This window comes from Lytechinus variegatus, chromosome 8 (genome assembly GCF_018143015.1).
Source record: "Lytechinus variegatus isolate NC3 chromosome 8, Lvar_3.0, whole genome shotgun sequence".
NCBI classification, from domain to species: Eukaryota; Metazoa; Echinodermata; class Echinoidea; order Temnopleuroida; family Toxopneustidae; genus Lytechinus; species Lytechinus variegatus.
The window spans coordinates 20,779,075-20,793,571 of record NC_054747.1 but is presented as its reverse complement, the minus strand read 5'-3'; the positions used below and the strand labels follow the sequence as shown (position 1 = coordinate 20,793,571).

Genomic DNA, 14,497 nt, shown 5'->3' with positions numbered 1-14,497 from the left:
GGGTAGGGAGAGATTGCACGGTAACCACTAATCTGTTGTTTCTGCTTTAATTTGCTAAAATTTCAACTATGTGAAAACTAGAGATTAATTTACCTCTGCTATTTCTCATGCAGTTTGCAGTTAAAGGGGAAGTTCACCCTGAAGAAAAGTTTGTTGTAAAAATAGCAGAAAAAATAAAAAATATTGGTGAAGGTTTGAGGAAAATCCGTTAAAGATTAAGAAAGTTATTAGAATTCAAAGTTTTGGATTTGTGACGTCATATGCGAGCAGCATTCCTACATAGCGAATGGTAAAAAATCAATGAATTTCAAATTTTGTACGGTTCCTGATAACTTTATTTTGTTTTCTATTTATGATCGGGTGTGAAATGATTTGTCTATTGATATACAAAAGGCACAGTAAAAACCATTTTCAATTTTCTGAGAAAATGACATTTCATATATTTTTTACCATTCGCCTTGTAGGAATGCTGCTCGCATATGACGTCACAAATTCAAAACTTTGAATTCTAATAACTTTCTTAATCATTGACGGATTTTCCTCAAACCTTCACCAATATTTTTTATTATTTTTTCTGCTATTTTTACAACAAACTTTTCTTCAGGGTGAACTTCCCCTTTAAGTCTTCATGCCATGGGCTCGTTAGAACATCTTTGCTGTTATGAGCAATATTCCTGATGCAGTGAGTCCACCAACGATCTTAGCCGTCACTGCCATACTGATACATCTTGTTTAGTAAATTTTCTCGACTATATAATGGTGCAGATTTTCTTACAAAACACTGAAATTAACAATCAATTAACATCAATAATAAATCAACAATGCGATGACCAAATTAAACGATCTAGGGACAAGATCATGCGCAGGGCCACCGGCGTTTAGTATTGATGCCTCGCAGGCAATATTTATAAAGTGTTAAAGCAAAGTTTAGAATATTAGCCTATCATTATCATCACCATCATCATCACCATAATCATCACCACCACCATTATCGTCATCATCACCACCATCATCACCATCATTATCAACACCACCATCATCACCATCATCATCATCATCATCATCAACACCATCACCACTGCCATCATCATCATCACCATCACCATCATCACTATCACCATCATTACCACCATCATCCCCATCATCACCATCATAATCATCCATGCACATTGATCTTTTATTTTTTAAAGTTACAGGAAATAATTGGACATCAATAACGTCTGTTCATTTCGAGGAATACAAACTTTCATTATTTCAATGTATTTTTCTTTTAGTGTACATACATCATTGTAGAGTTATAGTCTATGCAGAAATGCCACAAATACTCCTTTGGAGCTAAATTTATGTGCAATATTATTAATCAACCAAGAAAAAAAAATTAATAACCCCTTTTGCCTGTTTGATTAACCATAATTATAATTGATAATTTTAATAAATCCTTTGTTTCCCTCAAACACAAACTAAAACACGTTTTGTTCAGGTTGATAATATACATATGTCAAAATCCAATCCAATGAATGTACTTCCCCTAACTCAGGGAATAGTGCCATGGGACGGTGGCAGAGCTCCCTGAAATAAACTCCCCTAAAGTTCTCCCTTAAAATATTGTGATATGCACGCATGGAAAAAAAATACATTATCACTAGTAGAATATGGCATGGATCACACAAAATAATCATATCATTTCCTTGAAACGCTTTTAAAATGTTTAACTGAAAGCACATTCCCTCAATATGGATTTCAGTACAGATAAAATGAATTTCCATTATTTTGAATTCTAAAAAAATATGCACAAATCTAGTATACGTCAAACTTCCTGAAGAAACAATAGTTACTGACAAAATGGGTATCTTCTAAGATACCGTAAATATGATAAACAAAACAGACAAAATACAGAAAGAAGGAAGAAAAAAAAACATTCCCATATACAACCTGAATATATGTGACAAGAATTATAATTCTTGACTAAACATTTTTTATTTTATATTTTTTTTTAATGAAGATTCGGTGTTCGGGTACAACGAATCAATGTCGGCAAATAAACCACATGTTAAGTAATTGCCTGGTGATCACATTAATGTATGCTAAGCATGTAATTGCAAGTTCTATAAATCAATATTTGTTAAAATATTTATTAATATGAGCAACAGTTAAACGCATACAAATGGGCAATTTTAATATCTAATCATGTATACATTTCAGACAACACATTTCTGCTGTTGCTTCTTTCAGAAAAGAGGAATAAGGGTCTTACTGCACCACTCCCATATCCAAAACCTTAATTTATATGCGACAAGGCTAAGACGTAAAATGTATACTTCAATTTAATATAGACACGGCATGTAAAAGAATGAAAATGATTGAGTATATTACAAGGCAACATTATGATGCATTTCTGAGGACATTCTTCTGTTTAACGTTAAAACAAAAATATCAAGAACTACAGTGTACTCAAAGATTTGGATGATGTGCATAAGATACTGGTACATGGTTAAAGAAAAGAAATGCCAGCAGAACGTGGCATAACACCAGAGACTATTTGATTCATCTTCTCTGATGGGACACTCTTATAAGTAAAGTTATTTTTAATTAGAATATGATTTATGAACATTCTGATCAAATATTGATCTGTAACGATGGTAGCTAGTCGAGAGGGTTGCATGAAACATCAACTCATGATATTCTTACAGAGCTTAATAAATGACTTCTTAAGAGTGGCTATGCAAGTATGCAACTGACTCTTTGATTTATTAATTGTAAATTGTATACCCCAGAGGGGGCATGGGTTATATCATTACTCATATCTTATATATATATATATATATAATATTTTATAACATAGCGATCCCAGCTGTAACTACGAATGAAAGACCAAGCACAAAGTAGCCTGTCTTGTAGAGTGTCTTGATATCAAAGCCATAGCCGGTGTCCCACGCCTGCAGGAAAAAGGGAAGACATCAATTAAAAAAAAAAAAGGAGAGTGTGTCAGAGTAAGGGGGGAGGAACAAACTTAAAATTTGAAGGCTAAGTCAACATAATGTCGTATATTCACAACACAGACGCTTTCTACAACCAACCAATTTCTTTGAAAAATCATATCATATCAAGTCATATCACAATGGACAACTGAGAGGTTTTTGCCGAAAGGTGCAAGCCAAAAATCAATCGCAAGTCCAAAATGCGCGCTGTTGATTGGTTGAAAATCAAGTTGCGCCTAAATTTTTAGAGTTGCGATTGATTGCAACTCTTTCTGCAACGGGCCCCAAGACAGCAGAATCTGATGAAAAATTGCAAATATGCCGTTTATCAATTATCCAGGAAGTACATCGCTGGTTTTGATCTCAAAGCAGTGACTTTGGCACTGAAAGTGTCTTGAAGAATTGAATTTATAACTTGAATATTCTTCCAATTATAAATTTCTCCTTTTAACATTACACATTGTAGTCTGCTAACTTCCATGATATCCCTGATTTTGATTTACTGTTGAAATTCATCACCATGGTAGTTACCATACCATACTTGATGCAACAGGCCTTGGTCAGTACGCAAACGAGGTAGACGAGGACGTCCCACACTTACATTTCTTATGTATTTTAGTGTATGAAACAGAAAAAAAATTGCCAATATTTACAGATACACTGATAAAAAGAATCTATGACGATTTTAATGAAGTTTGACCTTTGGACTTACCAGATGCCTGACGCCGTTGAGTGTATGGTAGGCCATTGGCCAGACGATCGCCATCTTGGTGAGGAAGAGGAGCGATGGACCGTATGAAAGAGACTTGATGGCATCTAGGTAGTACGCAAAGTCATGCGGCAAGACACTCATTGATAAACCTAGAGCATAGATACCTGAAAGAAAATGAGATAAATACAGGTGAAACCTGCCTGTATCAAATTTGAAAGGACACAGAATTCTGTTTGACGAGCGAAGCAAAGAAGATGTCAATAATGCATACAGTAATATGCATGTTCTGGTCTGAAAATTGCTTCCATTTTGATAGCCAAATTTGTCATACAGAATGTTGACGTAGGTGTACTTACCTGGTATAATTCATTTCAGTTCATTTCAATTTACCAGCGAAATGCATGGAAGAAATTATATTTAATTGGTCAACAAATTATATCACTAAATGACCTTCATAATAGAAAATATTGATAGTAATTAAACGTATGGCTGATTTTTAATTAGTTTATTGCTTTGAAAATTGCAAATCAATTTCATGATAGTTTGGTATTATTTTACAAATTAGCTATTCATATTTTTGGACAAGAGGAGGAACACTTCACAGATACAATGTAGTGTGATTAATTACTCAACATCTGAAGAAAGCCATTCAAAGCAGGGGGAGGGGGGGGGGAAAGAAGTATTAAACCAAATGATAGCATAAGAGTATTCACATCACAAAGTCAATATTTCCAGGATGGATGTAGGAGGCTTGTAAAACAAGAAGAATATTTGGGTGATATTTACCAACAGTAAGTCCAACACCGGTTCCTCTGTGTGTAATTGACAACATTGATGTCACCTGGGGACTGCAGATATAAACAAACATCAAGAAACAGGCAATGATTAATTGTGTATGGAATCACATTTCTGTAGTTTTTTTATTTTTCACTTTATTTTTTTTTAATCAAATTATTTTCTGTTTGAACTTAAATCTATTTATGTTACATATTTATTCATTATTTTATCATTTTATTTATTTATTTACTTAGAATGATGAATTACCTGTATATGGTGAGATGAGGAGACATCGGTCTTTTCAGTTGCTTGTTCTTCTCCCAAAATTTATCTTGCTCCTGCTGAGCTGTCATTGCCATGGTAACCCTGCATTTGAGACATAACAACATCATAAAACATACTTTGTTGGAATCAAAAGGTGGCGGACTCTGCCTCTTACAAATGATAACACATATAGAAGAATTATATATCAATAAATAAACATTGCCCGAAACACATATAACTGGATAGTAAGCCAGGAAATCAAACATTCCTTTTCAATTATAAACAAATTAGTGATTAAGAGAGGTTAACACACATAATATATCATAAATATAAATATCACATCAATTTAGGCCCTCTAACAAGAAATTTACCATCCCCTAAAAAAATTCATCAATTTTAACAATATTAAGCCGGAACATAGGCCTATGATGTACATTATTAAATGAAAGAACAGGGGCAAATTGCATTTTTATGGACCTACATGTACCCTATTATAGATCTGCATGTTTTTTACTACTTTTTTGGTCTGTATAGTCCTACAGCTTTCAATAAACAGGTGCTGAAAAAAAGAAAGAAACAATCACAGCATTTTTACAACTGGAAACCCTGTGAAAGCCTTGAAAATAAACAAATATTTAGGGCTCTCCCAAAGCAGAGTTCTTTTGTTACCTACCTGCTTGTCATCATGGGTTGCAGCCTGGCAAGAAGCTGATGATTCCTGCATACTCCCCTGATGAAATAGAGAAGAAATATTAAGAAAAAGGGAGAAAATAAGATTAATCAATATAAAAAATTCATAATCAATTTACTTAGGCAAATATTTTCTCCAACAATCAATCATTAAACTGCCCTATCTGTGAGTCTTGAATGTAACACAGGATTTCAACTTACTTTCCCTTTGTATTTTTCACAGGTATTTCCATTTGTGTCTGCATTACATGTATTTTGTATGCATCTTAAGCTAACGTTATTGCATGTATTTATATTATAATCATTTAGAGTCATACCTTTATTAATTATTATCACTTGAGACAAAAACCGAACCCAAAGTAGGAGAGAATGAGTAGCAGCGAAGAAGAAAATAAACATTTTATCATCATCAATTACATACAAGTACATTTGCCTTAAAAATTCATGAACTATTTTTGCAATGATATATTAGAACTTTTCTGCATTGTTGATGAAAAGTTGAGAACACAATATGGCAAATTTAGAGTTCAGTATTTGTGAGACAGATAAAATAAGATGCAAGTGCGATGTAAAATAAATTAACAGCGTTGACTGTTTTAACAGACTTCCCTCCAAACTGACAAGTGACAACATAACAAATTACAATTCAGCTATAAAAATATCAAAGTAAATATTGGAATAACTTTACTTTTATAGATTGCCCTGTCCTTGATCTGCTACATAATGTATATCATAAAGGACATTCTATCAGGTGAATATTTACAATTTAGTTTGAATAATACACGTACATGATACATTAACCTGTTCGGTTATGAAATTTATATTGAGATTACATTTCACATAATTCATAAGCACAAACACACATTTGACAATCTGCAGGAAGTACATGTACAGTGTGCAAATATTTATACAAAGTCCATTCTGAAGTCAAGTTTGTTTCAAATCAAATAAAATAAATGAAATAATTTTACTACTACAGTACTGGCATGTACAATAATGTTAAGTAAACAACAGGGTTCCCAGCTTTTCAAGAAAACAAAATTTCCAGATTTTTCCCTGATGAAGTTTACAAATTCCCTGATAAAGTTTACAAATTCCCTGATAATTATCTAAACCCATTCCCAGTTTTGCATGTTTTCTAAGTTATTGCAGTGAATTACATGCATTTTTAGTGCAAAAACAAGGGGAGGGGTGCTACTCTCTTTTGGCTTTTTAGTGTACATAATCATGTTTAAAGTTAGAGGGGCCTCAATTGGGTCATGTGCTACAGCTCCCAGTACTTGTACTGTAGCCAAAGAGGCTGCATAAAAAAACCCACCATAACCAGTCATTCAATTGATATTGGTTTGATATGCAACAAAATAAACAGTCTGACTAACCACTGTGCTTTCAACTTTTGGGCCCATCATTTTTCCTTATTTGAGGCATTTTCCCTACCTCGGGCAAAGTTTGTGCAAGCTACAATCCACTTCAACACCGCTGCACTACACTCCACCTACCCGAACTTCGGAACGGTGAACTAAATCCAATATTTCGAGTGACAAAGGTGGGATGGAAATGTTATGATCATTGTAAAAATAATAGAAAAAAAAAATAACAAGAAACAAAATTAGCTTAATTTCTTACTCTTCACCAGCATTTCACTCCGTGTCCATCCTCCAATTATCCTCAAAACTGGTGATTTGGGGCCAGTATCTATTTTCTCAAACATATTATTCACGGCCGATTTCAAAACATTGCATGTGATCGGTAGCAGTATTGATATTTGACCTGATTTTTCTCTGACTGGAAAAAAAAGTGAAATTATTTTCCCTAATTTCCCTGATGGGCTGGAACCCCTGAACTAAGAAAAAAGTTAATAAACATTAGGTAGGTACAGTAGGTACAGTCAGTACCTGCCTTTCTAAATGAAGGACACAATACAGTACATGAATTCCAGAAATGCAAGTTTCTCAATAAATTGAAAATGAAATTGAAAAACAAAGAGTAAAGTATAATACATTTCAAAGGCACAGTTCCCTCGCCATTATAAAAAAGCAATCATCAAAACATCATTAATTAAAAAAAAACAATTTATGTAATTTATCTGACTTGGAGTTGGAGCTGCAAGGAATTATATTTTGTTTAAACCATTGATTGAAAGTTTGAAAAAATATGTTATATTGATCTTGCAGAGCTACCAAGTCTCACACATTATGCATGAGACTCAAGCATTTTGGACTCTTGTTCATTCCCTCAAATCTGTCTCACACAACTATCACAGCCTATCCCCATATACATTGTACACAATGTCTGTGATCTCACTCAGATTCACAGAAAATCTCACGCATAGCTGGTCTTTGAACTTGGCATCTCTGATCTCGTGTCATAATTTTAGTTTATGAATATTAGATCCATTTCAATCTGGCCTGGTTTGAGCACAGTGCCCAAGTGCAATCGATGACAATCCATTCATGAATTCACAGTGCATAAATCATCTCAGCATAAACATTAAAACAGACGAGTAAGACTCTCTAAACTTTGTTTTTGATTTGATGAACCTAAAATTAAAAATCTGCACCAGCGCTCGTCGATGTCATCAATCGAACACCGATTCCGATTTTAAAATTGATTCGATTCAGGCTCAATAGCTCATTCTTTTTCCTTCTCCTTATATCTCATTTCATCTAATCACCGACTTGAAATAGATCTGTCTTACTCTTTACATCTAACGTTAAAATTTGTTATCTAACGGTACAATTACGCCGCGCCTACGCTAAAATCTGTCAACGTTCATGACGTTACACCAAAATCAATATGTGGAACCGAGCTGAAAAAAAGACATCGACACAAAAAAGAAGACAAAGCAAAGATTTCACAGAAAAACTGATCTTAGTATGTGAATACGAAACGAAACACACTCCTAAAAAATAATTGCCATTTAAAGCACCACTTACCTTAAAAGAAGCGCCATATCGGTGATTTTTTATAACTTTCTTGGAACTTGTGTAGGCCTAGTGGCTAGTCTAGTATTCTCGACAACCAATTTCCCTGGATTAATGCTGCGCCATCAACGTCAAAAACATTATAAACCTTCTTCTTTCTCATATCTCGACTGACATTAAACTTGTGTTATACTTGATTGGCCAATGGGTAAATTCATAAGAAACAAACAGGTTAAACTGCAAGGGAGAGAGTGTATGTGTACTAATAGAATACGATAGCATGGATAGTTTTTCTTTTTCCCCCTTTCTTCTTCATTTCTCTTTTTATTTTTGATACTTATAAGGGGTGATTCTGCCCCATGTCTCATGGCAGCAGGGTGACCAGATTTCACAAAATGAAATACGGGACAATCGACAAAAAGATCAAATAAGGCTACACGTGTTACACCTGTGAAAAATTATAAAGAACTGGAAGGGAGGGTGAACGAAAGAATGAAGGAGAGAACGAGAAAGACGAAAGAAAAGAGATGAATTGAGAAGAAAGAAAGACAAAAGTAAGGGAAAATGAAGGGGAAAAAAGAAAGTTAGAATAAAAGGATGAAAGAAAGAATAAAAGAGAGAAAAATGTTTCCGTCATTCTTTGAATTGAATACAGAAGGAAAGAAAAACAAAGAAATGGAAGAATACAATTTGTGAAAGATAACATAAAGGAGAGAAAGAAAAAGAGTAAGAAAAAGGAGGAGGAATAAAAGAATGAAGGAAAGAAAAATGTTTCCTTCATTCTTTGAAAGAAAGAAGCAAACAAAGAAAGAAGGAAAGCAGTAAGGGAAGAGGAAAGGAAGGAAGGAATTAAGGGAGGGAGGGAGAGAAAGAATAAGGGAAAAATTAGAATAGTAAAATGAAGAATGAAAGAAAGGAGGAAAGAGAGGGAGGAAGAATTGAGGTGAGGAGGGAATGAAAACATAATGGAAGAAGAGAAAGAATTAAAAGAAAAAGGAGAGGAAGGGATGGGGAGAAAAAAAAATGGATATTTGTTAAAGAAGACGGGTAAGAAAAAGAAGGATAGAAAGAAAAATGAACAGAGAGAGAGAGAGAAAGGATCAGGAAAGACAAAAATGAAATATAGATGGAACAAAAACGGGCAAGCAGGAAGGACGAAGAAAGAAGGATAGAAAAGAAAGGATAGAAAAGAAAGAAAGGTGAGGAAAAAAGTTCAAACACATTATGAAAGATTTCTGCCTAAATGAGACAGAAAATCGTGTACAACTCTTGAACGCACACACAGGTCACGGAGTGACCCTGAGTGCAAACAGCTGACTGTGTTACAACTTAGGGGTGATACATTTTCACAATAGGGGTGAGGCAAACTCACTGGAGGGACTTTAATTCACTTATAACAAAGAAATGTGTACTACAGTACTCCTGTTGAATGCTCTGATGGAAATTATATGAGTTTCACATTCATTTGAACGGAAGGACAAGATTATTGTATATATCGAGTGCATTATGCATAAATCATATACCATTGCGACCCCTGCCTGGCCGATGGTCCAGGCATGACGATCCTGAGTGACGTCACCGATAGAGACCTCAAATGCCAGGAGAGCCTATTCGATAACTGACTTCATCTAAAAAACACGTATTGAAGATAACATCCAATGGGGAAATGGCTTTCATTTTCATGAAATATACATTCCGTTCCTTAATAAATCTTTAACCCCGTCGTTAACTGCCCATTCATTCTCGAGCAATGGGGGAATGAATACAGAGTGTCTCAAAGTTTGTGTGAAAAAAGGTGCATTTTCCATAGAACTTCTGCCAAAAAGCAATGCGTAAGGGAAAGATTAGCCCCAAAACACGAATAGATGAATTAATCAAATGGGATGAATCATGAAAATCAGTGAAATATAGTTTCTCCTGTACTCATTACTGAATACCCCGACTTGATACGATTAATTTTCCCCCTCTCCATCAACTTTTAAGAAAAAAGGTGCATATTTTCATAAACATATTATGTGTTATATCGACGGACGCCCGTGCGTACGAGCAGGAGGAAGTCAAATGTCTCGTATTTTTCATAATGCAAGCAAAAAAATCCAATCATCTAACAAAAATCATAATATTTGGTGTTTTTCAAATATATTGTTAGAATTAAAAAAAATGTTTTAGAAATGAATAAAATTTCAAAGTGATATTTTTACTTAAAATTGGATGAAACATAGCGGCATCATTTTAACAAGACTCAAAACGAAAGCTGAAACAACTAGATCTAGTTATGAAAACTCAATAACTTGTTCCTCCGAGATTACATCTCCAAATCAGTAATCTGAGAACCCATAATATAGTCATACAAATTTCCCGCCTATTTTGTGATTATTTTGGCATGTTTGGTGGAGAGAATCTGCTCAGATCCTACATGCCTAGCTAGTAGCCTGCCACACAATGGCAGGAGGCCAGTTTGTTTGCGATGTATTGGGTTAGCAAGAAAATAACAGCAGAACTTGCAAAAGTTTATTTAGATCTATAGATTTTATTGTCTCTGCTTCGTCATCTGTTGCAGTGTTGGTTATTTTGATGAAAATTCGTCCGTTTAAATACATTTTGTTCAATATTCTGAAATACGGGACAAATAGGCGTCCCGGGAAGGGTTTGTCGGGACGCCGGGACAAAGAAGCAAAATACGGGACAATCCCGGGAAATACGGGACGTCTGGTCACCCTGCATGGCAGGGGGCCGGGGGGGGGGCAGCAGGAATCACAAAACTAGTACTCGAGATCTTCCCTTGCATTCTCACTCCATCACCTTCCATAATACAGCTGTATACCAATAGGAAATCATTTATTTTTATGCCAATATCCTATGAAAGATGCAGCTTTACCAATCTCATTCATTTCTTTCAAATTCTCACTTTAATCTTCGATCCTTTCCTGTCTATACCTCCTCTTCACAATCTATTTATTCCACCTGCTCCGCTCTCTGAGTCTCTCTTTAATGACATAATGCTTAATTGCCATCTCTCCCTCCCTCTCTTATCCATTTTTCTCTCTCCCACACACACACACACTCTTCCCCTTCCCTCTTTCTCTCCCACCTTCCCTCTTGATTCCTTCTCTCCCTCCCCTCTCTCTCTTTCCACTCTCTCTCATTCGCCTTCCACTCCTCTCCTCTTTCTTTTTGTCTCTCCCCCTCTCCCCTTTTTTCTTTCTCTACCCCCGTCTGCTATCTTCCCTCCTTCTCCCCCACCCCTCTTATACATATTGAAGCAAACAAGATAATTGTACCACTCCCCTCCCCCTCCTTCCACTTCTCTCTCTGTCTTACTCTTCCATCCCCTTTCTTTCCCTACCTCTCTCCCTCCTCCACCCCACTTCCCCAACGCTCCCCATCTCTCTTTCAATTGCACACACCTATTGAAACACACAAGCCGAGGCTGTTATATAACCCATCATCTCCAATATACCACTACTACATTATACTTAGGGCATGTCCTCACCTATGCAGGCGCGTACGCAGGATTTTTGAAAGGGGGGGGTTTTCGAGCTGATTTTTCTTAAAATCTCCCGCCCAGTCTCTAAAAAGTGATGAGCGGGGGGGGGGGGGGGGGAGGTGATGATTTTCATTTTTTTCAGCGCTGCAAATAAGACAATAACATTTAAGTGGGGATGGGTATGTAACAGTGCGGTCTTGACCCGCGAGCGAGCAGAAATGTTCTCGTTTTTTCGTTGAAAACATAACCTTTTTGTCAATAGTTTGTTGGTATCATAGTCGATGCTACATGTCTTTCGGATCGTAGCACTCATGATATGGCCAACCGCGTAGCCAGGATTTCATTTTGGAGGGGGCGGTAAATGCACGCGAAGCGTGCCAACACTTACAGAGCGCGCTCCCTAGGGGGTGGGTGCAGGGAGGGGGAGTTTCCCCCTCCCGTGCGAAGCTTTGAGTGTTTCATGAATTAAAATGAAAAGGAGCCGTTTCTCTTGTCTCTAGTACCTCCAATTCGGTTGACTATATTGCGATTTTGAACCTTGTTTTCAAAAGTGATTATAAACGCACAAAAGAGGTATACAATGGAGGAAATTAAAATGATAATAACTCCGCGCGAAGCGCGGAAGCTAAAGTGATTTATCAATTTTTCTTGCCATAAAAAGGGTCCCGAGAAAAGGGTATTCTCAAAGATATATTGAAACTTTCTTTGGAAAGATCAGATTTGATTACAAACAATTTAGCATCAGTGCATATTTTTAACTCGCAAAACAAAGGAGAAGATTGGTAGAGGAAGATATTCCTCCCCGCGATGAGCAATGAAACTCTGAAATTTCAAAGGGCGGACGTTTCATCAAATGTAGATATCTCTAATACCCAATCGTCTCTAATTCAATTGATTTTCTAAGATTATTGAACTTCATTACAAGGAAAATAGTGCGCATAAAGTTGAAACTTCTGTGATTTATTGAAATTATCTATCTATATAATAAAGGATGATTAATTTTTTTGACTTATCCTGAAGCGCTTCATTTTGAATATAAAGAAACTTAAGTGTCATTCAAAATTTCAAACTGAGGGCGCAAAACAGGACAGGAGATGAATGTATACAGGGAAATGACATGAAGTTTAATACAATTTGATAAAAAAAAAATATTGTACTTTTTTATTTAATACGACACGAATTCCATACCTTCCTCTTTTTAAATTAGGAACCTGTTTGCCCCCAAATTATGGTTGTTTATAGTAATGAGCTGAAAAGCGGGAGAAGCTGACTTTATGGAGGTGACGGCAGAAACTGATATAAAGATTTTACCCGCTCGGAGCCGACCAGACCAGAAGTTGCGCGATCAATTGAAAAAAAAGATAACTTCATACATTTACTTCGGCCTAACCTTACTCAAATTCATGCCCTAATGTATACAATTTTAACTTTAACTGGCAAGAAGCACATAGCTGAGGTGGAAAAACAGGGTTAGAGAAAAGGTGGGGGAACAATGGAGAACTTCAATATTGTCATTTAACCGCGCGCAGCGCGGAAGCAAAATTCATATATGAATTTAAAGCAAGAAGAGTGAAGGAGTTTCTCTTTTGAGAAAAAAATAAAGAATAAATAGAAAAAACACAAAGCTACCTTTCTTCCCTTTCCTTCCTTCCCTTTTCCTTTTCTCCTCTCCTTTTTTCCCTTCTTTTTTTTCTTTTTGGGGACTTTTTTGGGGGGGGCGACCGCCCCCCCCCCTGGCTACGTGCCTGGATATGGCCTTGATCAGAACACTAGAAACTTGAGAAATGTCATGAATAATTACGAGCGAGCGGAGCAAGCGAGCCGAAATGTTTGCGTTTTTCCGTCAAACATACAATTCTTCTCAATAGCTTGTTGGTAATGATTACATATTAGTTGATGATACATGTCCTTCTGCTCGTAAGTCTCATGATATGGCCTTGATCAAGAGACTAGAAACTTAAGAAATTTCATAAATGATTACGAGCGAGCGGAGTGAGCGAGCCGAAATTTTCGCGTTTTCCCGTCAAAACATACATTTCTTGTCAATAGTTTGTTAGTAAATCAAGTATTAGTCGATGCTACATGTCCTTCTATTCGTAACACTCATAATACGGCCTTGAACAGGAGACTAGATACTTATGGAATTTTATAAATTATTACGAGCGAGCGGAGCGAGCTAACCGACATTTTAGCGTTTTCCGTCATTTTGTTTTTCATATTGGTAAAACATATTTTGTAAGAAAACGTATGTCTTTGTCTTGGTTCACTTGTATTCATATACATCATGATAATCATGTATGGCCTTGTTAATGGCGATACCGTGATCATGTCGGCGACGTGCGGAAATAAAAGATATAATAAAATGGAGCGAGCGAAGCGAGCGGAAATTTTTTCTGTGTTTTTCGTCGGAAACATGAGATTCTGTTCATTATTGCTGTCATATACATTATTGGGTAGGGGAACTGTCCGTAACCAGACCAAGGAGTTATCAGGCTCTTACCCGATAACTCCTTGACCAGACCGACCTCCAGGGAGACAAGCAAAAAAAAAAAAAAAAAAAAAAAAAAAAAAAAAGGAAACGAAAAGGGGGGGGTTTGAACCCCCGAAACCCCCCCCTTGCGTACGCGCCTGCACCTATGGAATAAATTTACATAAGAAAGATATG

At 36.1% G+C, this 14,497-nt stretch overlaps 1 protein-coding gene across 1 annotated transcript; it reads right to left on the bottom strand.

Moving 5' to 3' along the window:
• Positions 1-2,711: 2,711 nt before the first annotated feature.
• LOC121420753 (succinate dehydrogenase cytochrome b560 subunit, mitochondrial-like) lies at positions 2,712-8,430 on the bottom strand. Its single transcript, XM_041615398.1, has 6 exons — positions 8,358-8,430; positions 5,405-5,461; positions 4,735-4,833; positions 4,477-4,538; positions 3,691-3,854; positions 2,712-2,936 (listed from the first exon to the last, which is right to left on the bottom strand). The coding sequence occupies exons 1-6, from the start codon at positions 8,372-8,374 to the stop codon at positions 2,832-2,834; spliced, it is 504 nt and encodes a 167-aa protein (XP_041471332.1). The 5' UTR covers positions 8,375-8,430; the 3' UTR covers positions 2,712-2,831.
• Between the last annotated feature and the right edge of the window lie 6,067 nt (positions 8,431-14,497).